Here is a 27,241-nt window from a genome sequence, read left to right as displayed (position 1 = left end):
AACTGTCTCTTGATGTGTTGCGTCAAAGACAAAATGGGAAACTTTGCTAAACATTTTCAAGCTGGAGTACAGGATGTACGAACCGGTCATGCACCCATCAATAAAACTCAACCCCCAGGACATCATGTAAACACCATAAGGCAAAGGATCTTAATAAATGCCTGCGTGACTCAATATCAAAGCATTTCCCTGTTAATCAAACTGGAACTGTGAAGCTCTGCAGCTCACTGGACAAACAGAGTTTCAGCTAAATTTGAAGTTTTTCAATAGACACCAAAGCCATAAGTTCCTTTGTTTCTGTCTGTCCTGATTTAGATGAAGACATTATGGTTGACATGAGTTGAGCACAAACTTCTGTTTTGGTCTTCAAGACTAAGACAAGACAAAAATATGTAATCAAATCCCATGCAAAGGTCATTTTTGGTGCAGCAGATGTGAGCCTGCTGCCACTTCTTGGGATGAAGGAAAGAATATGTTAACTTCAAGTTGAGGGCAGAAATTTGTGGAGAGATTCATCAAATATGTGTTTGTTGGAAGAAGAAAAAATCTGTCTCAATTGAGCACAAGAGCCACAATATTAACCACAACAAGACAACTGATAAATCACCTCTGTCCGCTAATCAGCAGAATTGGGAAACCTAATAAACAAATGTTGTAGATGTGACTGTTTACTTCATCGTAAAGTGATTAACAGCACACTCAGCATCAGGATTTTTGTCAACAACTTGCAGGTGATTTGATCTACTCTGATGAGCCACAACATTAAAACCACTGACAACTGAAGTGAATTACATTAATCGTCTCATTGCAATGCAACCACCCACCTAAACATTGTTGTAGATAGACAACTTGGCAACAGCACTCGTAAACACCAGCAGCCTCCGTCAGCCAGACAATGCACCCCATCATACTGTACTGCAATAAGTTCTCAGGAACAGCTAAACGAACATGACAAAGAGCACAAAACATTTATTTCAACCCACGGGACCCAAAGGATCCACTGCAAACATCCTAGTGCCAAACACCACAGGACACCTTCAGAAGAGATCTACACAAATTTAAGCTACATCATTGTTTTCATAGATACACTTGAACATACCATTTTTCGCAACACATCTTTATATTTTATATTTGCACATTTCTCACAGTCCTTAAAACAACTTTTTGTCTGATTTTGTGATGGCATTGACAGGATTGCTGCGCAATTTTGCTGTACGCTATGCTATAAAAATAAATAATTTTTGGACATGTATATTCTGTATATCTGTATGTTTCACATGAGTCCGTGGATATTCTGTCTGTTAAAACAATAAAAGCTGTTAAAACTAAAAAATAAATAAATAAAATAAATAAATACAAAATTATATTTTGTTCTATTCTATTGAGCGTGTAGTTTACTGTCGTGACTGATCGGTGTACAACTCAATAGCGAGGCTGCATTTATTGGTTAACATAACTGTGCTTTTATTCCACCAGTTGATCTAGAAACAGTTTTACTGTTAAATATTGTCATACTGAAGGACTAGTCAGCATTTGTTCATTCATTCATGTGTCCAAAAACTGGTCTTGTTCTCAGGAAAAAAAATGTGTATTCCAAATTATGTTAGGTTGATTTTTTTAATGTGGAAATTAAAGTGTATATATGTAAGATCTTCAATTTTCTTCTCTCCATATTTTTAGTACTAATTATTTCATTAGAAGTAAAGGTGGTTTGGTAATTCACTCAGCATTATCCTTGAGGTTTTTCTGACTATTTGTTGATGGCACTTTGTTTTTGTGTCTCTTAGCCAAACGATATAGCTACTATGTATGACTTCCTGCACTTTTTCCAGGATAGTGGCACCTGATGCTTGGAGTGGATGTTGCTAATTGCTTTAGGAAATGCAACTTGCGGATGTCTTCGAAAATCAAAAAAAAGTTCAGTTGCCTTCGACTTGAAGCTCTTTGGATTAGCATACCTGGATGATTGACAATCTGCACAGAGAAATACCAAAGTTGCTTTAATTTCATAATGCAAATGCTCAACATTGTATTCCAAATTGGCCTGATTTTATCAGGAGAAACTACCTTTGTTTAGCTTTGCATGCCCATCTGAACTGATGTACTCTGTTGCACAATCATATATACACTAACATAAACACATTCATTTGCATGCATAAGAAGTACAATATCCACACCAATACGAATACACAGGTCAAATGTGAGCCTGAGGCGGCACAGCTGGGACATTCATCCTCCTCCTTCCTTCAAACATTTACTCTGGCATTCCTCTTCAGATCCAGCTCCACGTTCCTCTCTGCTGCCTTGCATCAACTCGGCCTGACACTCAGCACAGAAATCTGCCTGCTCTGCTCTTATATGGATATCGATGAGCACAGAGGCCGGTGCTGAGGAGAGACTCTCAAGTTCTACAACTCTTAGACAGAGCAGGAGGGAGTCAAGAAAAGGAAACACAAATCGAGAGTGAAGGAGGAGGATGAGGATGGTTTCATGCCAGAAATGGTTAATAGAGGATTTGACTGTCTTAAAGGTACATCAGCCAGGAACATCTTCACTTTATGTAACATTGTGAGGCAACTGAATGTAACTCAAGAGCAGATATTCATGTTCGATTTGATCTAATATGTAGTGATTTGCTGGTCAGTATGCATTATTGCAGGGTTGATTCTACAGGTTTTTTGCTTTTGTGCATACAGAAAACTAAGACTGAGAGACAGGACATTCTGCAACACATGCCACAGCTCTGATTATAGCCCATGTCACAGTATTTACCTAAACACTCTGGGTCATTCGGATCAACCACTACAAGCTAAAACACATCTACAAAGACAAAATGAAACTCTTTCAAGGCCAAGCTGCAGCTAAAGTTGACCTTCATATCCAAACATTTGGTAGACAAATGACAGAAATATTAATTTCTCTGAAGCATATTTACAAATCTGCATTGGTAGTTTAGTATATTCATTCAATTGCTTGATTGTTGTATTCAAACTATTTATTGAATTTCCTTTCAATTCAGCTTTGATAGATTGACCAAACCCTGCATTTAACATTACCAAACAGTTGTTTATATGCCATATTAAAAACTTCATCCTGCAACAACCAAGAGGAGAACCAAGAAAGGGTTTTTTTTCAGGAGGATATATGAGCCAACTGGATTTAATTGCTACTGAAATATCCCAACAATACCACAACGTCCACCAACTACTACACAATGTCAGCATGTTTGTTCCCATATTTAACTAATATAATAAGTTATGGATGTTCATAAGTATCTCTGAGCATCCTGGGGTAAAGAACACACTTGTAAGCATGTATTGTAGGCCAACATCAGAGATTTATGTCACATGACAGCAGTGACACAATCAAAGAGAGTCCTGTGAACAGCACCTGGCCTTCTGATGCACAATCACAAAAAAGGATGGCGCTGATCTCCAGGAGAAATTGAAGCATGAGACCAACAGGTTGCACACCTCACTCCACCTCGTGAGCTGGAGTTGTGAATCAGTAATACAAGCTTTTTATAATGTCGCCCAACCAGAAGATTCAAAAAACCTTTGTACAGAGAAAAACGTTTGAATTAAGCCCATCAAGGCTTCTGATTGCTGCTATGCCGATAATCCTGGAACTTTGATGGTGCAGTCTTCGCAGGAATTCAAGAAATGGGTTAGATAGGGAAGATAAATGGATCCAAAGAGTTGAAACTTTAAACTTTAAACACTTTGCTGCCCTGATAAATCACTGGCCCTTCGTTTATAAGAAAGTCATCCTTATAACTCTGCCAAACTGCTGCTGCAATCACTAACATTGCTGGTACACTTATCCTGCAAACACCACTAATGACAAAAACAGTAAAAGACACTTGTTTCCAAAGCTTTCTTTTCTGACATTCATTGGTTGGCCAAAGAGCAACACATTTGTCTCTACTCTGCATATCTTAACCTATTAACTAACAGAGAAATGGTTGTTTCACAGCAGGGTGAAAATAAACACATATGTCTACAGCAGTTGGAGGTTTGTGACAGTCTGCATTATCATATGCGGATGAACAGAGTCCAGTGGCAGCGGGTCAAGCATGGGGCCAGTCAGTAAACCTGTCTGTTCATGTTGATGAGCGCAGCAGGTGCAAGAAGCAGCCTTATGGCATCACACGCTTACACACAAACACACACACACACTATAAAAACACAACTGGGGAGAAATGACGCCCGGCCAGTGCTGGAACAACGCACCAGCCCAACACATACCCGTCAGATCAGCTGCACACACATACCACCATACAGCTATAATCTGGAGCTTGGAATGCTAATACCCGTGTGGTTACTTGAGACATGTGCACAAAGTAAGTAGAGGGAGACTCGGCTGGGGCGTTACATTCAGTCCTACAGGGGAGGAAATTTAAACTAGACGGCACCCGAATTCTGCTGAGTTTTGGTTATGGAGGCTACTGGGTAGTTTGGCAAAAAAATTTAATGACTTTCTGAATCTTAAAGACACTTAAAACTTCAAAATCCACCAAGAACTACTCATACTGTGAGCTGATAAAGAAGCTGTATATCAGAGTTTTTAAATATAAAAAATAAGGAAAATTGACAGCAATGACCACATTTCTTTTGCTGACGCCAGGTTTATGAGATGTGAAGCAAGTTCTTGTCATCTTATGTTCATGTTTCCATATATGCATATATACAACAGATGTCTCACATAAGTAAACTAATTTTCATCTACTTGTTAGATCAAGAAATTCTGAGTGCTACATGTCACCTAATACAAGCATGAAGTTTAACTAGCAAAGAGAAAATTATACTTACAATTCACTTTAACTCCAGTAGTAAGGGACTGATGGACGTGGTTCACAGTCCATCCATCCTGATGGGAGAGACGTGAAGCCGCCAAACACCTAGTTCCTTCTTCAGAGTAAAGCTGATGCTGAGGAGGCTGGAAGTGCAGGTGTGAGCAGGTAAAACCCAAACGGAGGATCCTAAGTCATCTGTCATGAAGCAGGTCCAACCTCAGCAGCCGACAAATATAGCCTGGTGCTTTCCCTCCAGCTCTGCTGCACCGGGCCAAATAAATAAGTCTGGGAAGAGCCAAGCAAAGAAAGAGAAGAAGGGAGAGGGAACGAGAGGGAGTGGGGTATGCAGGAGAGGGGTGAAGGAGAGAGGCAAGGACTGAGGTGAAAAGAGGGATGAAGCTGACAGAAAAAAGGACACGAGAGGGTATGTCCAAGAGGAAGTGATTCTTCAAACTACTCCAAAAGTCAAGGCAGTGGTTGGTAAAATGTCCATCTTGTGAACCAGGTTTGGGATCCTGGTCGGATAGAGTTCAGACTGACGGTGAAGAGGTGACACAACAGTGCTTCCAAAGGGTTTGGGGAGTGCGGGCCAAAATCGGTGTGGTAACCTCATCCCACGGCAACCATGTATGGACTGAAGAGAGCAGGCTCGATACAGGGGCATCTGCCATAAATAGCCAGGAAGCGTCGAGCTCCCAGCGCTGGGGGATCGAATCAGCTGTTAAAACTACAATCCAGCAGCACAGTGCGATCCAGGCTCTGCAGAGACTCATGCGTTCCAGCACTGCAACAGCACAGAGACCAGGATTCAATTTAAAGCATCAAACAGTGAAAGTTTGCATTAAAGTTACACTTGCATTAACTTCAGCCAGTCAGCTCACCAGCTTATTCAAAGCAACTTAAAATGCATCACGTTTACAAGTTTTAAACACAAAATTAAAAGTTACAGCTTTGAGCCTCAGTGTGCACAATCTCCACCCACAACTAATGAATTATGACCGTGATCTTTGCCAAAGTACTTAGCACTGAGTAGCTGTAAGAGACAAAACAGGATCTCTTCTTCACTGTTCATGTCCAGTTGTTCACCTACGCAAACACACATGTACAGTGCAGCATAAACATTTTTGAAAAGTTGTGCAACTGTTTCCTAACACTGGGAATGCGCTGAACTTTATTTGCCACTTCAAGAGGCAGTAAAGTCAGTAAAATCCTTGACTGGTTATGCTCTAAACAAATTTCATAAAGCTATCAGTTTCTTTAAGAGCAAATCCACAGCATGTATCAACATGTAAATTGCTGCAATTAAGTTAGTTCTCCTAAGAATGTAGTACAACTTCAGGGGCTTTGAAATCAGTATTAACTGTCCCATTTTACGTACATGTCTGCACTTGACTGTGAATATAGAAATTTAAATCCTCAGGTCCTCTGGTGAAAGAAGAAGAATAGGATTTTGGTTCCTACTTTTGTTCATTGGTTGTTTGTCTCCATCTTGTGGTGTTACACTAAAACAGCAGGACACATTCCTTCTGTCTCACTTGAAAATGTGTACAACAAATAAAAGAAACAAAAAATTAGTTAAGATAGCTGATGTATCTTAATAGTTCTACTCCTCATAACATACACTAAGAAGCAAACAGAGCTACCGTCTCATGAATACATAATTTGTAGCTATTGTATTTTTGCACTTTAGCATTAAATTTGAAAAAACACAATTCAAATTTGTTGCATTTTAAGAAATCCCTGTTTTACTTATTCTGTAAGAATGTGTTAAATCATTGTCATTTTTTCCTGCTTTTATCATTGTCTCAATGTTCCATGACACACACTACATGAATATCAGGATTTGAATGTTGCTATTTTCTGTTTGCATCATTTTCTATCTTTCTCTACTCTTAATATGCTCTGACAAAATCTGCACATTCAGGATCTTTACAGCTTCACCTTCCTGACCACTTTTGGGGTGCGGTACAGTGGAGAATGCAGTCTATGTACAGTGGCTGAATATTGTAGGAAAAGGAGGACAACTGTCACTGTGGCATTAATGGAGCTACTTATTCCCCGAGCTGTAGAGGCGAGCCAGCCTGACAGGTGTACAGTAATGACAGATATGTAGTGTACTTACTGAGGACCAAATCGGAGACTCAGGCAGCTGTGATGGAAGGACAGCTGGAGATGGATGGCCGTGAGGTCTATAGAACAGAGGCACCACATATGTACTGTAGATAAAAAATAAAAGGTATGATATATTACTATATACAGTGGCAAGAAAAAGTATGTGAACCTTTAGTTTGCATACATAGACCTGGTTTTCTGCATTAAATGGTCATAAAATTTGATCTGACCTTCATCTAGGTCACAACTGTGGACAAATACAATATGTTTAAGCTAAAAAGACAGAAATAATGACAATATTTTGTACAATGCCCATTAAACAGTCTCAGTAATACTGAAAAAAGCATTCTCCACTCAGACAAGCAGTTAGGGTAGCTGAGGAGGAGACCTGAACAACATCCAGGTGAAATTTTTGACAGTTCTTCCTCTAGGGCTTCAGCTCAGCCACATTTTTAATGTGTCTGGTTTCTTAGCATTGTTCTTTTGGGTCTGCAGTACATTCACCTCAATATTTGGGATCCTGCTGTGTCACCCAGCTGGACAGCCACCCTAACTTTATCCTGCAAGACACCTCCATGAAGTTCCTTCACCATCGCTCCCTGTGATCTTGAACTGGGCAGAAGAGCAGCTCCAAATCCTGAAGATGCTGCCTCCACCGTGCTTCACCTTTGGGATGTTTTCATGTTAGCTCACATTCCCCAGCATACCCAGTGCTGCATGTTTCCCCAAACATTTCCTCAGTAGTGTTGAGGAGAATGTTTTTGAGGGTGTTTGCACACCTGTACGGAGAACAGACACAGTGGTTAATCATCTCCATTTAACTCTATAAAGCAGGAACTTATTACAACTATTCTTGATCGCAAGTCTTCAGAGATTTCTTTTTTTGTGAGGAATGGTTTTCATCAGCAAGTGCTTCTTTGCTTCTAGCAAAATGTGTTTTTCATATCAAATCCATTTTACTTATGTAGCATGTTTTAAAAGAACAAAAGCTATCCATGTTATAAGACAGGCAGATGTCACACACTAGCAGAAAAGGACCCAAATGCAGTCACAACAGGCAACTTCAATCAAAAAAATTATTTTTCAGAGTTACAGAAAAAGCAGAGCAGCTAACTGAAAACAGCTGAAAGTGTTTAAAAAAACAATGCAAAGCAAAAGCCAAATTGGTTTCTTTAAAGGAACTAATCCAAATGTAAAAACAAACACAAATTTGGTGAAAGAATTTAAAATCCAAAATGCAAAACACAAACCTGGAAAACACGAAGGGCACATGGAACATACAGAAAAATCGGTGAGAGAAAAGACAAATAAATGGAAGACAAAACAGGAGATCATCGAACAGGTAGGTCATGCGGATCATGGCAGTCAAAAGGAAACGGACAAAGACAGGAAGTAAAGACAACAAAAGACACACAAGGGCAGGGAAGGACAAAATAAAAGAGGGAATCAACAGCACAGTGCAAAACATGCAAGACAACAGGATAAAAATGTACAAAAGCAACTTGTAAAACTAAATAAAATAAATATATAACAAGAACTAGACCAAACAGGATAACTTTCAGACACACCTCATATGGTGTCTCATTGACTGAACTTCTGGTTTGTTAACTGGTGGCTCTAATTAGCTTCTGTTGTAGGTTTACATACTTTTTCTAACTTACACTGTGACCAATGACAGATGTTTTCAACATGGACACTGACAGTAAGAATAGTGATTTTATCGCTGTAGCTAAGATGAGTATTTTACCACATTTTAAACCAAATTATACAAATATATGCAGATAATTCCACAGCATACTGCACAAAAAGTGTATTTGTCTAATCTCCAATGAATGTAAAGTTTATCAAGAGTGAAGGTAATGCAGGTCTCATAAAAACTGCATTAATTGTGGCTAGAAAAAACAGTTACTACGACTAAGAGAGGAGTAACAGTGAAAACGGAAGTAATTGGAGTAGTATATCATGTGTTTTACATAGCAGATATTAGCTCATTTAAGCTGCAGTATATTATAGGGTCTAGCAACAGTTCAACAAGACATTTACACAAAATGAAGAACATTTAAGTGTAAATACATGGTGCATATGTTCACTTTTTTTTCCAAACTTAGGTTTAAAAAAATCTAAATATATTTAAACAATGACATTACTTACTAACTGAAGCTGCAGAAAGACATGAGTTCAGAAACCAGATATTTACACAAATTTGAACATACAAGTTGAAATACATGGAGTGTATGTTCACAGTGTGTACATATTTAAGATTTTAAATGTCCAAACTTTGTTTAAAAAAAGGTTAAAATACAAGTGTTTAGTCCTGTATTTCTAAATATTTATCTGAAGCAGAATTTACCAACGCTTACAGGTGCAGTCATTTTGAAGGTTAATGTTAAACAGACTGACTAGCCTCCTCTTTTTCACTTTAGCTTACTAGCTAACTACCTACCTACCTAACTAACTTACTAATGTCTTAATATTTAAGGAACTGTGTCCTGACTTATGGATAGCAATAAAGGTAAGGACCCATAGACTTTATATAAACAGTCATTGTGTCAACACACAACAACAAAAAAGAATTCTGCAAATAAATAAGTGAAACAACAAAAAGCTAACTGTTAGCTAAAGTAGCTTAGCGTGCTAGGTAACGTTGGGTGTAGCCGTTAGCTAGTATGGAAACAACAACTTACCATTTCCGTTTTTAAAATTAAAAATTGGACTGAATTAAAGTTTGTTCGGTGGCTTTGTGTATTTCTTTATCTACTGCTATATACTATGAATGTGGTAGCTGTAATTAATTGTATTAGTGGTATTTAAAGTGTACTGCCAGCTGATAATACAGTAAGTCTAGGTAACGAAAAAACATGAGATTCATTGTCATTATAATTAAGCTGTATTTTAAGGCTGTGTTGTGCATGTAATCACTTATTCATTCAGCCTTTTCCTCTTTCCACTGACCTAATTTCGCTAAATATTGCACCTTTTTACTATCACTGACAGAAGCGGCATGTACATTACGCAACCCTTAGTGTTTCCACCTGCCAAAATGCCCACGAGCAAAAACACTCAAGTGAAAAGACCGCTCACCTACATAGGGATCAATAAAGTATCACATAAGAGAAGTACTAATCTGGCTTCTCCCTCTCCTTTTAGAAGAAGATGGCACACGGAGGAATTTGAAGAGAATGGACGCCCTCCAAGCCTCAGAGAGCATGCTGGGAGGTTTTTACAAGGTTCAGCTCAAGCATTGTCTTTGCCAACGCTTTGATCCAGCAAGTGGAGCGCAGTGTGACAGTCTGGCAGGGTAATTGGGCTGAAATTGCCAGTACACAAGTGTACATGTGTGAAAACGCACACATATTTGAGCACATACACTTACTTGCTGTCACCTTAAAATTATTCAAAGAACAGAAATCAACTCTCTCAAAATACATATTTTGAAAAATATGAAAGCGATTTTGACAACATTTTTGCTGAACTTGTAGTTTACTAGTGTTTATGTTTGTCCTTCCAATACAATATTAGACATTTTAGGTGGAGGATGTGCAGCATTTCTAAAATATTCTACAAGAAGCAACGCAGATACTTATCATTTCGCCAGTGCATTTGCAATATTCATACATGAAGTATACAAAACAAACACAATCACACATTTTTCATGCAAAGAGTTTATTTATGAATCAGACTGCAGTATCATACAACAGCAGCACAATCATATGACTATGGATTATGCTCATATTTATAGATACAAAGATAAAGGCATGTCTTAAAGGAAAAAAATGAATGAGTTCTCTTTTGATTTACTCTAAAAATAGCTTTTAAATACTTGGCATAGTTTTGTAAATTAAATTATGAAACATAATGTTTTGCCCACTGGTTTTACTATTGGAGTACCAAATGCAAATATACTTTATGAAAAACATTTTTTTTCCTCCTCTCTCTTGCATTTCATGCAAGGAAGAAAAAAAAATGTCAGTGAGTACAAAAAGCACTTAAATCTCATATGAAAATAGAAAATATTACAAGTGTGCATAATTACTTCATGTTGCACGTAACCTGCAGTACAAAAAGTCAAATGACACTACGTTCAAGTGTACCTGACATGCCAATTATTGAGAGGAGGGGCGTATGTACTGAAAAAGCTATTTAAATGTCATCAGGGGCAGTTTACTCGCAAGACTGAGGCGAGGCCTTTCAGTCTTCAAAATGAATTGAAAATGAGATGTGTTAGTAATTATGGGTGTGCCAGCTTGTCCTCCCTGTGATGCTGACTATGGACTTGCCTTGAAACACTCTCATCCTGTATGTTTTATAATTATGCATTTTTTTTTTGTGTAACTTGAAGTTCACAGTTTTGATTCAGTGTTCCTACAGATAAACAGCATGAAGAGCAGAAACTATCCACAATGCTACTGTACCTCTCCAGCCAGAGGGATGGCAGAACAGTAGGTTGTTTGTAAAAACCTAAGGTATGAAACAGTGCTTAGTACGTTAATATTTGGCATTTCCTGGAGTAGAATGTAATGCACATGTAATAAGGCGACATGATTCTTCCAAATTTACAAGAAATGTCTGAAATACCAAGACAGAGTTCTGAGTTGATAAAATGCTACAACTGTAAAATGCTACATAACAATTAAGTGATACTTAATGAATGATTAAACAGTGATGGAGTCCTTCAGATCTGGTGTTGATACATCACGCCAATGCAACAGTGCTTTTGTGGAAAAACCACATAACTGGAAAACTCATTTTAAGATTTAGATTTTAAATGCAATAAAAAAAAAACATCTGTATTATTTTTAATCTGTCTGTATTGTTTTGCAGATATGTGGTTTTTAACCTAAAATAGCATACTGCATTGTATCCTTTAGTACAATAAGTGTTGGTGACAGAACAGTTTACACAAAATGAACACGCCGTGGAATGAAAGAAACAGAGAAAGAAAAGAGGGAAGTTAGGAGGAAGAGGAGAAGAAGGAAGGTTGGAAGGAAGGGAAAGAAAAAAATTCCCAATTTTATTTCTAAACATGTTTCGAGGAACCAACAACAGAACAATACATGGTCTGAATTGGAAGACATACAAAAGACAGAAATAAGACACAGGTCATGTCTGACCACCAACATAGGAAATACAGCGAAGATGGACTGATGTGTCAAATATCACAAGGAGCGTCCAACATTGACTCTGTTAGCATTTGAAAAAGCACTATCAAATAAGAAGTCATGGCACAATCAAAAAGTTTCCATCATGTCAACTCTCGCAGTGATGAACCCTATCACTCACCGAAACCGAATCGTGTGATCAAGGCACACCGTAGGGCCATCCCTTCCTTATATCGCTCTGTTAGATTTTAAAGCACTAGAAAATTCTGTATACTCTCAATATGATACTATACACACATATGATACCTTCCAGCTTGATATAAGTGTGGAGAAATAAAACTTCATGGTTAAATACAAAATTTCTCTTAAAATATTTAAAATATACTTTATTTTGTACATTATGCAAACTGATTAACAATTCGATGATAACAAAAATAAATATTCCGTGAAATGTTGTCTCTTTGCGATACAGATGTATGAACGTAGATATATATCATGAAATAAAGTACCCACCCCCTGTTAAGCACCCACATACCCTGACACGATTCCATTTCCCTGTAATATGATCTGAATGACATGTTCACATTAAAACTCCTGACAATGGTTCCTACAGGTAGCTCCACTACACCACCGAGCTGTTTGTACAACAATATTGCTCTACGTATCTTTTTTTCTCTAGATCCATAAATCCATCTTTAATGTTTATCATAGTTGCCGACCACCACTTCAACTCAGTCTGTGCCTTTATTGCTTCCTGAAATTACCTGGAAATGGGAGCTATACATTGGATGGATCAGGGGACTATTTAGAGACTTCACCTGATCCGACCAGGAATTACACGTCTGGTTAAGAAAGGCAACTCTCCCACTCCAGCATAGAACCAATGTATCTTATAATAAGTCGCTGATCTACCATGTCATGTGGTATAGAGTCACTCTTCATTGAAGAGCTCTATGGGTTATGGTTGCAGTGTGTACAAAAGCAATGAGAGAGGGCACGATGTTGTGTAAATTTTAAAAAAAGAAAGGCTGATTTATCTCATCTGAAAATCAAAACAGTTCTTTAGCCAAAGACAGTGAAGTCCAGTTCTAAAACAGCTGTCGCCTCACCACAATCAGATACGCAATTTATTTTGGTGTAGTTTAAATGCAACAGAACAGGTTTGTGACAGTAACCCTTCTATGACTACGTTAGGTTAAACATAAACACTTACATTCATATCCTTAACAGCTCGCCCGTAAACAAACAGATTCGTTCAGTCCGCGAAAAACTGTTTTTCGTCAGGGACGTTCTCGAAGTTCTAGTATGCACGACAGAATTGCATAATGTCTGCCAATGAGAAAAGCATAGGGAGGATAGACTAGAAAGGACAAGCCGCTACAAGAAGACTAACTAGTAGAAACTCTATTGAGGATGGGGCTGGGCATGGAGGACAGATGGGGAAGTCAATTTGGGAAGGCTGGGGAGGGATTTCGGGGTGGAAGTTGCCCCACAAGTTAAAAGGGGGCACCTCCCTTTGGCAGTGGAACAGCACTCTTAGTAGTCAACGCAGCGCCGAGGGTGAGGGTGTACACAATGCTCTTGTCGGACAAGAAGGCCATTTCAGTGTCAAGATGAGATGAAGGCATTCTAGTAGGCAGCCAGGTCACAGTGTTGGAGCTAAAAACCTCAGATGGAGATGATGGACGCAGTCTTTCTACACTGTCTCCCCTCGGCTGGGATCATGGGGTTCTGGGATGTGAAAAAGAAAAATATTAATTCACAAAAGTGTATATTTTAAAAATCTAATATTGTTATATGTCATACATCAAAGTAATCTAATCAGACAAAAAAATGGTGCAATATCTATCATAGTCAAAACTAACACTTTTGACAGAACAGTGAAACAAACACATCAGTGATATTTTATTAGGTAATGAGAGTACAAAACTTCCACTATCTTTGGGCGGTGACACCATCTTGTGGAGATGTTTTAAACAACAAGACCCACTGACATTTTCTTAAATTTTGGTAAGTTGTGACAATGCATTTATAAAATTTAATGCTCTCTTGTGCTCCCATATTTCCATGAAACAATAGCCTAAATAGCCTTCTAAATGTGGAATTTGGTGAAGTTGGTGACAAAATGCTAAACAATCAGTTAAATAAATATCTCGCTCAAACAATTTAATGTTTCAATAATATGGATCCAAAAAATAAATTTGGCATAATAATGTCTGTTTTTTAAACAGCTGTATGCTTAGCATTTACTGTGGATACCTCACTTTCTCATACATCTTTCAGTATTTAAATAAAACTATCATGTACTCTTGTGGTTTAGTCTGCAGTGGTCCTGAAGCATGCATAATAAATCAGTGGATAGCAACAGAGAAACTGCACATTGCGTTGAACAAACATTTTAAGTGGCTGTGGTGATATTTTCCTTTTTTTTTTTTGAATATGGTCTTCCAATCCTGTGTAGGCCAAGAACCACAAGGGAAATACATGTATCATTTTTAATGTTACCCAGGATAATTTTTAAATGTGAGTAAGTTTGTAAAGCTGTACAGTTACTACTTTAATTGACACTTTTCCAACTATCCTTTAAGTTTTATTTCCCAATTTTCTTATCTTACCTGAGAGAGATGACTCCTCTTCATCTTGCAACACTGTCTCCTCAGAGACCTGCTGTGAATGGGTGACCTCTTGATTGTTCTCTTTGTCTCCCTGAGGAGCAGGGTGGAGCTCCTCCACTTGTTCTTCCTTGCCCTCCCCTTCTGCCTCCCCTTCTGCTTCCCCCTCCCCAGAGTCATTACTCCTAATGCTCAGACGCCTCATACGATACATAACATCCACCTCCCTCATCCGGGCCATTCGCTCTACTGCCACCCGGCCTGGAGAAATTGCCAGCTTGTTTTGCAATGCCTCAATTCGGTGGGAGGGGCCCCTGCTCCTCCTCTCCCCCTCCAAGCTAAGAGATAGTCTACGGTCTAGGTTTGGGGGAATTGAAAGTGGCAGTCTGTCTGGCGGAAACTCCGGTAACCCTGGGTGGTCTCGCCCCAGATGAGTCCGTAGACCAAGTCTATGCTCTGGGACAGCAAATGGCTTCTTCTCTTGATCCTGCTTGTCATCAGGTGTTGTGTTGTCTAGTCCCTCACTTTTCGTTTCAGCTGTCTGTTTGTCTACACTGCCTTCAGGTGTTTCTCCTGTAATGGCTTCCTTCTCTTCTAATTCTACTTCCTTAGCTACTGTTTCATTAACACTCTGGTCCTCTGTGACTTGGACGTCTGTAGGCAGATCAGTAGCTAATATTGTGGTCGCAGAGGAGAGATCCTCTGAAGCTCCATTCGCTGGTATGCTCTCGGCAGAATTAACTGTGCATGAATTGTCCAAGTTTTCTGCCTGAGCATTGTCTGCTTTTTCACCCTCTCCCACATTTTCCTGTGTCAGTGGCTGCTGCTCCCTTGTTTCAGCACACAGCTCAGACCCTGACTGATTCAAACTTGACTCATTTGGCACCTCTGTTTTTGCATCTTCAGCTGGACTTTCCAGTGCTGCGCATTGTGGTGGACTGCCATTTTGATTGGTCGAGCTGTCTGAGCTGTTCTCCTCATGAAGTGGAGGCAATGGACCCTGTCTCATCTGATTCTCCAGTTCTCTTTTACAAATAGGACACTCCTCCTCTGATTCAACACCAATATCTTGAAGAGGCTCTGCGTCATTAGGTCTGCCAGCGGACGCTTTATTGGCATCCGCCGGGTCTCTTGGCTGACGCAAAGTCTGGCAAATGTCCTCATAATCAGGAGGACTAGTGAGTGTAGAGGCATCCTGCATGGGCTGTCGATCTGCCCACGGCACTTCAGCTGCTGTGGTGTGCGTTGTTGGACTGAAGTCACAAAGTGGTGTCTCAATAGGCTCATCTGGCAGGTCTAGTTTCACTGTCCTGCCGTCATTGCTCCTTCTACGTGAAAGATGCGCCACAACCCTGTATTCTCTGAAGCCTGTCTCCCGAGGTGGGACTGGGAGCTCCTCTCTAAGCTGCTTGCTGAAGGTTACCGATTTTGTTGCAGGCCTGGAGAAGGCGCTCTTCACTTCCCTGTATTCTGGGTCAACAGACCAGCTTACTGCACTGCGCCTAAGGCTGCTGGGCTTGTTGAGAGGTTCTGATGTCAATCGAATTTTAATTCGCTCAGGGATTTGAACAGAACCATTGGGGACTTTATTGCTGGCAGTGCCTAGCTCCAAGATGTCTTTGTAGGCCTCGTTGAGGTCCTCTATGCACTTGTCAACACTGGGCTGTTTGCTGCTCTGCTGCTGCTGCTGTTGATCCTGGACTTCTTTTTTAATGGTTTCCAGCTCTTTGACTGCATCCCATGGTCGCTGGCTGACCGGTTTCAGTAGGAACTGTTCAAATGCCTCCTGTCCACTGTTTGCTGCTGGCTTGGTCTCCTCCACATTTCCTGAGGGTGGTACTGCTGGCGGCTGAGCTGTGCTCTTGTTCAGCTGGTTGGAGAAGGTGGAGGTCAGGGAGAATGCGCTGTTGCTTGACAATTTCAGGCTCTTTACTCCCTTTATAGGAAAACTGAAGGCAGTGCCCACAACACCACTGCTATCAGGAGCAACTTCAGTGTCAGGAGGAACAGGGTCTTGTTGTGCTTCCTTGTTTTCAGGGCCAGGTTTTCGGGCCTCTGGGCTGGTTTGTGTCTCCTGGTCTCGATACTGGTTTGCAGGCCAGGATCCTGACAGCTTCAGCTCCTTGTAATGATTTATCTTAGGGGGTCTACACGGTAGTTTCTTAAACATTTTGCTGCTCGCTCTACTGCTTGTTTTGCTGCTCGCTATGCTACCAGTCAGTGCTTGCAGCTCAGCTTCAGCTGAAGATGTGCTTTGGAGACTTTGGTTTGTTAAATGGCCAGTTTTGTTGTCACTAGGACTGTCTGCTGGGTCTGGTGACTTCTCGTTATTATTATTCTGATCACGGATTGTCCCAGTGAGCTGCGGAGTAACAGGGACAGATACCAAACAAAAAATTGTTTCACTAAGTCTCTTTTTTAGATTCTTGGATTTGTCTTTCTCTGGTGGTTCAGGTTGTTCCACCTTTTTTACCTCTGTTACAGTTTCAGAGACACCCTGGTCAGCCGGCTTACATGGTGGTGGTGGTGGTTTACCCAGAATAGATGAAGGAAAAAATTGAGCGCGATTTTGTTCTGGAGCTACACTGTCACTTTTTTTGTTTATTCCCCTGTTGCACCATCGATTACTGCTTTCGTTGTCATTAAGTGCTGTTTTGCGGGTTTCAGTATTGAGAGCTGGCCCCTGTTGGGGAGGAAAGGCACTATCATGTGTAGATTGTCCTAAAATCTTAGCAGGCGGAATCTCTTTGTTGATGTTACGGATCTTGTCTGAGTCAGTCAGAGAATTCCCGCTAGGCCCTCCTGAGATTTGCTTCACTCTTGGGTCTTCAGTGGGTAACTGGCGGGCATGACTTGGTTGTTCTTCATGTCCAGAATGTACCTGTTTTCGATAGGATGCAGCACGTTCTCCATAATGTTCCAGCCAGGAACAACTTGCCTGTCTGGAAAGCCATCTTCCAGGATCTGAGCTGGGCATCTGCAAGGCTTCTGCCCTCCATCTAAAGCTTGCCATTTCATTGCGATTGATTGATACTGCTCTTGGGGGTGGGGCTCTTTTATAAGATGGGGGTGGGATGTAGCCAGGGGGCTCCATTCCAGTGATGGCAGAGTGTTGTGCGAAATAGTCTTGTCTCAGGTCCCCACCCCTTGGATAATAGATGGACCTGTCTTTTTGTTTGGCACCCTGGTCTATAGCAAGCATTTCTGCGCTACCCCTAGTCTGCTGGTGAATCTCATATGACGGAGGCTTTAAAGGCCTACTAAACCTGGGCTTTGGTAAAAGTGCAACATGGCTGCTTGGCCCGAGATTCCTACCCCAACGGTCCCTGCCACCACCATAGATGTACCTACTGTAGGGCCCAGAGAAGACAGTGCTGTTAAACCGCTGTTGTCTATCAGGTAGGCTAGGCCTCGATGGAATGAGCTCTCTGCCGTCATTTCCACCAGGTGACAACACTCTGGGGAGAGACTGAGACTTTGCTTTAGTTCTAGGGTGAAAAAACCCTTCAGGTGTCCTCAGGCGATACTGTTCCAGAGCCCACCTTTCCCCATCCCCATCCGACAGCTGCCTCCCCAGACCCACAGCGGGCCTCCACTCCTCTGTACCAAGGCTTTGGCACTTCCTCTCCCCAGTCACCCTTAGTTGACCAGGGCCTGCGTCCGGGTCCCTTAACCAGGAAATGTCCTCCCATAGCTGCTGCGCTTGCCTCTCTGCCCTGTATTCCTCTGCTGTGATCAGGGCTTGTGGCCTCCATGCTCCAGCAGAGGCCCTCAGCTCTCTGCCATCGGCATAGTCCAGAAGAATGCTGAAATCCTGGCCTCGCCTCCGCCAGTAGGACACATCCCTCTCGTCATGGCTTAGCGGGTCTGAGTAAGTCAAACTAGGAACATCGTAGAACCTAAAAAGATAAAAAGATCAGCGTTAAGGCAGGCACAGTATTACAGAAAGACAGTGAGGTGGACTAAATCTACATTGACTCATATAAACAATTTTTCTTTTGTCTTTTGTTGCAGAGGTTGCAAGGTGAGTAACATTCAACACAGAGTTATTAGGTTTAGACACACAAAAAACTACCAGCAATAAAATATATCACCAATAGTATTATCTCAATTTCTATGATAGTATAATGAACCATGACATCCTTTTGGGATTTAATCATTGTTTAACATTAAAAGTGACATGTCTGTTGCATTCCCAAGCATGTATTTTGGCTTTGGCAGTATTGGCTTTCCAGTACAACTTAATCAAGAAGAGCCAGCACATATGAGACAGAAGTGCTTAAGTCAGCGCCTCCAAAGTCCCTTGAAGACACCATGAAATTGTGATGCTACTGCAATATGATCTGCATATTAAATTGTGCTGACCTTATCTTGAAAGCTGGTCATCTGGACAGCGACTGTGGCTGTTAAAGAAACTCTAAGCAAAACATCCTATTACCTGAGATGAGCCTCCCTCCCAAGTTTATTTCATCACATACCTCAATTAGCAAGATCAAAACTGTACATTTTTAGTAAATACAATATGGCAATACACATTAAACAATACATGCAGTAAAGAACAAACTTTTTTCAGATTAACTGTGTCTCAGCAAAAAGCAGTTCAAGATAAAAACAGAAGAGGAGTGCCTATTTGATTGAGACTAGGGCAAACATATAACATCAAACGCGATTCTGTAATTTTAAAAGTGCTTGATGAAACTAATATAAAATGGCAACTGTGTGACGAGTTATTGTTGGCAGGTTCACTACAGTGGTTCCACTACACTGTGATAAAGCAGTGCTGCCTGGAGATAATTTTAGTTATGGTTCCATATTTACCTCTTGTGTTCAGTATAGGGCTTTAATGCATGTTGAAGATGCCAAAACAATTATTTTAAATATAGCATGCTAAACAGTAGCAGTTTTAAAAATGCTTCTTTGCGCTCATAAGGGTCATTTTGTCCAATTACACTGTAATTTTAGTTTTCTGATTTTCTAAAGCAGCCCTGATCATTTTCTTACTGTGGTGGAGCAGAGGAAACACTGTGATTTCCATGAATATCCTCAGGTCATCAGTTACATCCAAGCACGTTTTAAACCACCCCAGTGACAGTCGAGTATAATGAGAGAGGGAGTGTGGGTTTGAAATGCTTGTTGAAATTCAAATAAAACCATCAAATCTTTCAGATAAAATAAATCAGAGATTGCATTTTGCTCAGTGTAGTTGATTCATATTATGCAACAGCCTCATTGATTTGCAGTTAAATTTTGAAAAAAAGACATAAAAAATATAAATACATGAGACAATATAAGTTTCTAAAATGTGCAGACTAATAACTGAAAACGGCAGCTGGAAAAATACTGAATTACACCACCCTTTTGAAGAGCTCCATCTAATGTCTGCACTGCACTAAATCACTGTTAGTCATCGTACTCATTCATTTAAGCAGCAAAGTCAATGGATCATCCTCAGCAGCATATGCTACTGTATGGTTGAGGGGAGCCGCGCTGTGCACACTTGCCCAGCAACATGCTTACATCACAGAGCACGTGCTGGGCGTGATTCAGTGTGCCAGTGTTTACAGTGGAGTGATTACGCGCCTGTCTTGAGGCATGTTCAGTCCTCCTCAGTTTGCTCACTGTCTAGTGCTGCTGTTTACATCTGCCTGCCTGGTCGAGGCTGTGGAGACGATACTGGTGCATGGGTGGGCTCCACAGAGACACAAGCCATGTCTCCGTGCAGGCATGGAAACAACTCAAATGAACGCAAAGCTACCTTTCATAATTCCTCATATCCCAGCATAAGATATGTCAGTAGTGCTGCTGCAGCCACAGTGTTCTGCAGCTCTGGAAGGAGGGGAAGGGAAGAGGAGGGGGAAAAAAAAACCCTGCGCAGTGCAGACTCACTTTTGCATGCAATACTGAAGGACCCCAGTGAGAAAGGGGGGAGAGGAAAGAAAAGGGGAAGGTAAAGGGTGTGGGGGATCGCAAAAGAGGGGAAAAAAAAAAAACACTCACCCACTATCTGTAGCGAGAGAATCACCCAAGGGTTGAGCGTCACCTAGGATACCGATGCCGGCTTCTTTTCTCCTTTGGCTCCTTTCCCCGCACTCGTTGTCTGTGGTGGGGTAGCCCTTCACCAGCGCCTGCCTGCTGCCGTAGATGCCTGTGATAGATGCCCCCCGGTCCGCCTCATACCCGTTCAGCGTCCCCCGGCCAGCCCTGTTGTCCACGAGTTCACGCTGGCAATCAGCAGGGCGCTTGTCATAAGGCGTGGCAGACGGAGGGCCACTCCTGGGCAATTTATATCCGTGCGAAATGAGAAGGTCCTCCACACTGTACATGGTGGTGTCTCTCTCACTTGTGGGCAGGAGGGCAAAGGTGGGTGTGTTGGCTTATGCGCAGTGCTGCTGGTGGAAGCTGGAGCACGGCTGCTCAGCAGAGGCCATCACTAAGGAGAGGACAGGGGAGGGAAGAGGTAACACATTATTTCTGCATGCACCCAAATCAAGGATGTGCCTTTTTCAGAGCTGATCTCAGAAAACAAATTTTTTGTGTTGCTTTTAAACGTGATGCTTATTCAACACATGCGATATGTTATCTTAAATAAAACATGAACATGTGCTAAACATAACACAGTCTGTTGTGTAGACATAACTGTACAACTATGGAACACACAACTAAAGTTATAAAAGTGCAAAATTGAACATCCTTTATTCGTATTCTGTAGCGCAGTCCAATTCAATTGTCTGAACATTGAGCAAATCGCTCCCAAGTCTAGAAACCAGAAAATGTGTGTCATTAGCCACACCCTTTGTTCTACCCAAAGACGTTTTATCATCTTTCCGAAGTGTCTAAACCCATTGTCTAATAGAAGAATTGCTAGATTGAGAGTTGTTCTTATCCTGTTAAGCCACTGCCTACATAATGATTACTCTACCCTTTGTCAGACAGCCGTACAGTGGAAAATGTGATTTAACCTCAACACAGGCAGGTTCTAGGTGGAACATTCACCATCAGTCATGACAATCACATATTATTCTTCAGTCACTCAGAGCAGCATTTGGGCAGATTCACTTATCTGTGCATGTGGACATAAAATGCTGCTCTTTCTGTAATAGATACTTGAACATATGTTAAGAAAAACTGCAAGAAATTCTGCTACATTAAGTAAAAATAGGAGATTCAGTGCCTCACCATACACAGTCTGTGTCAGATGTGCTTAAGTAATCCGTATTACTGTAGCTGCACCATGTATTGGCCATTTTTCTAAGTTTATACAGCTGCAAAAAACCAGTCTGTTGACAAATGCAGGAGAAATGGTATATTCTACATGAAATGTTTTAAATAATATGCTCCACTGGTCTTTATGCATGTTAGAATGCACAAAGTGCATAAGTTGCCCATGTTTTTTATGTTGTAATGACATTGTAATTAAAGTGATTCAGCTCCCGGTTCATAAAATCTATGTGCAAAGTTGATGTCTAACTTGCAAAGTTAACAAAAAAAACTACAATGAAAATTACATTTAGATGTGGAAAAAGTGAAAGGAAATTAGTTAAACTAACAAAAGTGTAAATTTATCTATAGCTAAGATGTTATAATGGAACACAATCCCAACTTTTCTATATTCACCATTTTTATTACAAAACAGTTTTTGAAAATAGTTTTTAAAAAAGACATTTTTAGTCAAAACCAACCAAACCAAAACTTTCCAGGGCACCACAGAAGGTGTGGTCATCACTAAATCTGTTTAACAACAAAGCAACCAAACAATTTCCTACATTTTAGGCAACTTTGTCAGACTATAGTGATAATTTCTTTATTAAATGGTACAAAGCGGATTACTTTCAAGTGTTTTAGATGTCACTAACAGTCACTCTGATGACTATTGTCTTAGTTATAGTCCAATATGTGACACTTCCATCACTCATTTACTCGTTTTCAGTATAAAACTTAAAAATACTCCATTTACATTTAATTAAAAGAGCAAATCCTCATAATTTGCAAGTGGAAACTGGTGCATTTTTGTACAATTAAAGTCTCCTATATCACAATGGTTTGTGATTAGTTTACTGTAGACTCATTTTCTAACGATTAATGGATTCGTCTTATAATGAACTGTTCATTTCAGCGCTAAATATACAGCAACAAGTAGTTTAACAAAAAAAGAAGGTGGCTGTTTTATGACAACTTGAACAAAATTTTAATGTCCAAGTTCTACTTGTTAATGTGTTCAGTTGATGCGTGTGCATGTGTATCCACAACCAGGCCTGCCTGTCTGACGTATTAATTAGCGGCTATAACAGTCCGTCCTGCCTGGAGATGATGGTGCATGGCTTATAAAACAGTAACGCAGTGATCAAAGGCTTTGCACACATTAGCATTTTGGCTAATCATGTTTGGACTTGAATAATGGCTTGCTTTTCTTTTTCTATTGTGAAGGTGTCACTTAAATCACAAACACAGTGTTGAATCAAAGACTTTAGTGTTAAAATAGACTTGCATACCTCCACTCACTTCAAGTTTTGGGTGAGATTTTGTGAGATTTGATCAAAGCAAACACTTTTATTTCTGGCGTTACCTGAACCTGCAGCTGCTAAAACTCTATGGTTGTTTATGAACACTTGAATTATGTACGCAGATAATGTGACAAAACTTATAAATGGCTGAATGTGATCCAAAGTTATGCAGACGGGACTGAAAATGTTTTTCAAAGCAATATCTATTGTGTCTCTCTGCAAGTTATCAGGACAGAGTACCTGTTGTTATGGTGTGCATGAATAAAACACAATACGGCTCTTAAATCAATACATTTAAATAAACTTGTCTGAGACTTTGTTCTGTACTTTTTGTTATAACTGACAGGCGTTGGCGTATCTCAAAAGCTATTAAAAATGAATTTATAGTTCTTTTCTTTGCTATACATTATAATCAGTACTTTGAAATGACAATACAATTCAATTTCAGTTGATTTTAAAGTAACATTAATCCCCTGTTTTTGTTGTTTTTTTGGTTGAAGTCCCTAAGTACTGATGTGATCATTTGAAAATGACTGTATTATACAAAATGTTTACATCAGATGGCTTTAAATTAAACATATAGCTTAATAACTGTTAATACTTACAGAGATTGACAGTATTCCGATTTCAGTCAACAATTTTCATTATCAATTGATCTGAGTGATTATTCTTGATTAGTGGATTCATCATCCAAATATCAATAAGCTCACTTTACTTGTTTTAATCCAATAATCTAAAGCCAAAACATACTTAATTAGCAATGATACCTAATAAAAACAAGCAGAAAGTTCTTTGATATAAGGTGAAACCAGCACATTTTGCACTTTGCCTGAAACATCGAATCCCTAATGATAATAGTTTATAAATGTTTCTTTCCATCAACTAACTGACTAATTTTTGCAGCTCTACACTACACAGTCACAAAAAGTTTGCTCCTTGCACTTCTATTCAAAACATCTCTTACATAAAGGATTATTGCATTCAAATGATTTTGAAAAGTCTGTCTTCTCCTCTTGACCTTAAGGTGACCTTAACATTTCTCCCTCTATAACTTTGTTCACTTTGCAGTAAGGAGTTGCCCTGGTGTGGGAGCTGTTTTATACAGTATGATTCACTGTAACACTTCAAATCAGCCTATATAGCCTGCAGATAATTAATAGTGTCCACATGTATAAAGCTCAGCAGAAAATCTCCACTTTAAGTCCACGCTGACCATATTTTCAAAGACAACATGTGATAAACAGATAAGCCAAAATTTATTAATGCCACTATAACTTCACTGACTAGACAAGCCTGAAAACAACATTAAAAATCAGCATGCTGGAATCAAGGCTTCTTATGTATAAGTGCTCCAACTATTCCTGGCTCTTCAAGTGGAGCGAATAGGTAGTGTGGTAAATGCAGCAAAAAATCAACTCAAGGACTTCTTGAATTAGCCAAAACCAGGAACAGCCATGCTCAGCGAGGACGAACTCGTGTGGAAAAAGTAGCTTCCTTTAACACTGAATTGCTTCCGAGAGAACCACAGCGAACCACACAGTGGCTCTTCTCCTTTATTTTCCTTTTTTTTTGACAAGGTCACAGCTTCAAATGATTGCAGTGGAAATATGGCACATGATCCCCCTTTTTTGCATAGCAACAACAAAACTACCATTAATAACTACAACACAACCGTAGTCTCACACGCAAGCCACTGATGTGCCACTGCATGTGGCATCTCCATGCAGGAGGAGGACAAACAATAAGGTCAGCTGATATAAAAAGTTGCTGCCGAGGCTGTTCATTAGCCGGTAATGATGAAGAGTTGAGTCATTTTGGATCAAATTTTGATGTGCTTCCATTGATAACTTTCCTGCACTGCCTCAAACACACACAACTTGGAGGGTAAATTTACTTTCAAGTTTATCTTAAAAGAATTTAGCTTTATTGCGAACCCTCCCGGAGCTGAAGGGAAGAAGCCCCCCACCCACCCCCCCAACCCTCCCCTCTCCCCAATGTACAGCCAGGCCAAGACTGCATGCACAGGTAGTGGCCACTGTAACACATCAGCACTAGCAGGCAGCACCACCCTAACTGCTAAGGGAGTGTACCTACATCTTACCTAGTGACAGGGAAAAACAGAGCAGCCACAGATCAGGCTAATCATGGAGAGAGAGAGAGAAAAAAAACTCATTCAAAGCACAAGTTCAGCATCAGATTCCCTGCAAAAACATCTCTCCTCTCCTGATCATTCTGCCTGGATAACTCACTGTATGAATGAATAATGATTTGAAATAGATCCCTGGTATCATAACACCACACTTATCAATAAAATAACACTGTTGTGATAGATGGATATATTATACATACACAGCCATGACCTATTATAGCCCGTTTGCTGAGCTGCAGCGTTATATGGCACAGCCTACATAAAAATTGACTGCTATGAAATGATTTTTTTTTTTCAAATCAGCTCCAGATACCTGCTTCACCCAATGCCGCAAGTCCAGTCCACAGCGTCTACCAGGGGGATTTAAAAAAATAATTTAAAAAAATCTACCTGCACGCAATGCAAGTTGAAAATGCACTCAGCGGATCCAACCCGAAGCAATTCGGTGCATTTAAAAAAAATTAAAAATGCAGGAGAAATGCACGCAGCAAGCGCACATCTCCATCCCCGCCTCGCAACCACCAGCAGCGGCGCGGATCTTGTCGAAGGGCGAACATTTTGAGGTGTGTGCAAGTTGACGCGAGGAGGTTTTTTTTTTTTTTTTTTTTTTTTTTTTTGCAGATGCGTTTTCGCTGAATGTTTACCAAAGACCCACTGCCTTCCTGCGCTACCACGGAAAGCTACGTGAGACACAAACACGCACAAATATATATATATACATATGTAGATACATATACAGAGAGAGACACACAGCAACCCCTCCCTAGAAATCAGCCAGTGTCGGCAGAGCGGGAAACAGCATGCAGCAAGAAGGATGCCATAACATTGCAATGAAAATGACAGGAAAAAAAAAACCCACCCCGAATAAGGGCGTAGCGACAGGAGAGACGCATACCTGGGAAGATGCTTGGCGCGGCCGTCGCAGTTCCCCTGCGCCCAGCTTCAGCTGCTGAGACTGAGCAGTGCACAGAGCCTGAGCCGAGCATGCCTATTGGTAGGCAGAGACGCGCTGGTTGCTGGCTGCCTGGACTGGGCTCTCCTCACTACAGCTGAGGTGGGGTGGGCTCCTCACATGCAGCCAGCTACAGAAACAGGGATGTCAGAATGGTTTCTTCCAAACTGTTTCTCCCAACTTTCCCCTTTTTTTCATAGCAACAGTCATTTCCCCCCCACATTCAATCTTGCACATCGACTTGAATGATAACTACACACATGTGCACCATTAATTCATCCCCCTAATCTCTGCTACTTTAAACCCACCTTATGCGGTGCTTCTGCTCATTTTTGCTGCAGTACTTCTTGCAATCAAAAATCCATCTTCTGTTAAGTTTTTGACGCGCAGTACGGCAGTGAAGCAGCGCCGCACCCTTGGTGATGTTGATGACTCGTCACTGTGTGTGTCCCCCCCTCCCATCCAATGCCAAGACAGCTTGGCTAATTAAATGTGCTGGGCTCAGGCCTTCCTGTGCCAACTGTGACATGCTGCACTCTGAGGGATCCCTCGTTCGTAGGAGTGGCGGGACGAGGTGCACATCCGAGAGATCCACTCGCTCATGATGAAATGTTCAGGAGGTCACCGCATGGTGACTGTTCTTTCAGTTCTGGGGAACAAACATATCAGTAGGGAGAATTTACACCAATCAGGCATAACATTATGACCACCTGCCTAATACTGTGTTGGTCTCCTTTATGCTGCTAAAACTCCTCTGACCCAGTGGGGCATGAACACAGGACCTCTGGGAATGACCTGTGTTTAGGTGGGTGGTTCATGTCAAACAAACCACTTGAATGTCAGGACTCGAGGTTTCCCAGCAGAACATTGCGTTATAACAAGATGATTGATATTATTTACTTCAGCTGTCAATGGTCATAATGTGGCTGATCGGTGTATATCAAAATGTTTGCTACGTCTGTATAAAAATCTGCAGATGAGATCATAACAGACGTTGGAACATCTTTAACAGTTATAATTG

The 27,241-nt window shown here is 40.6% G+C and overlaps 2 protein-coding genes across 3 annotated transcripts in view; both read right to left on the bottom strand.

The window, feature by feature from the left end:
* Positions 1-5,374, bottom strand: part of LOC111574619 (supervillin-like) — a 70,235-nt gene extending 64,861 nt beyond the window's left edge. For both annotated transcript variants that reach the window (XM_055014164.1, XM_055014165.1), the window contains exon 1: positions 4,812-5,374. The gene's annotated coding sequence lies outside the window, so the exon portion shown is untranslated. The remainder of the gene's footprint in view (positions 1-4,811) is intronic.
* Positions 5,375-11,881: 6,507 nt separating this feature from the next.
* Positions 11,882-26,789, bottom strand: LOC111574618 (junctional cadherin 5-associated protein). The gene is made up of 5 exons (XM_023279298.3): positions 26,529-26,789; positions 26,164-26,350; positions 20,616-21,048; positions 14,622-18,517; positions 11,882-13,737 (listed from the first exon to the last, which is right to left on the bottom strand). Exons 3-5 carry the CDS (start codon positions 20,939-20,941, stop codon positions 13,703-13,705), a joined length of 4,257 nt encoding a protein of 1,418 aa, XP_023135066.3. The 5' UTR covers positions 20,942-21,048; positions 26,164-26,350; positions 26,529-26,789; the 3' UTR covers positions 11,882-13,702.
* Between the last annotated feature and the right edge of the window lie 452 nt (positions 26,790-27,241).

This window comes from Amphiprion ocellaris, chromosome 10 (genome assembly GCF_022539595.1).
Source record: "Amphiprion ocellaris isolate individual 3 ecotype Okinawa chromosome 10, ASM2253959v1, whole genome shotgun sequence".
In the NCBI taxonomy this organism is placed as follows: domain Eukaryota; kingdom Metazoa; phylum Chordata; class Actinopteri; family Pomacentridae; genus Amphiprion; species Amphiprion ocellaris.
Note: the sequence above shows the minus strand (reverse complement) of the source record. Positions and strands in the feature narration are given on the sequence as shown.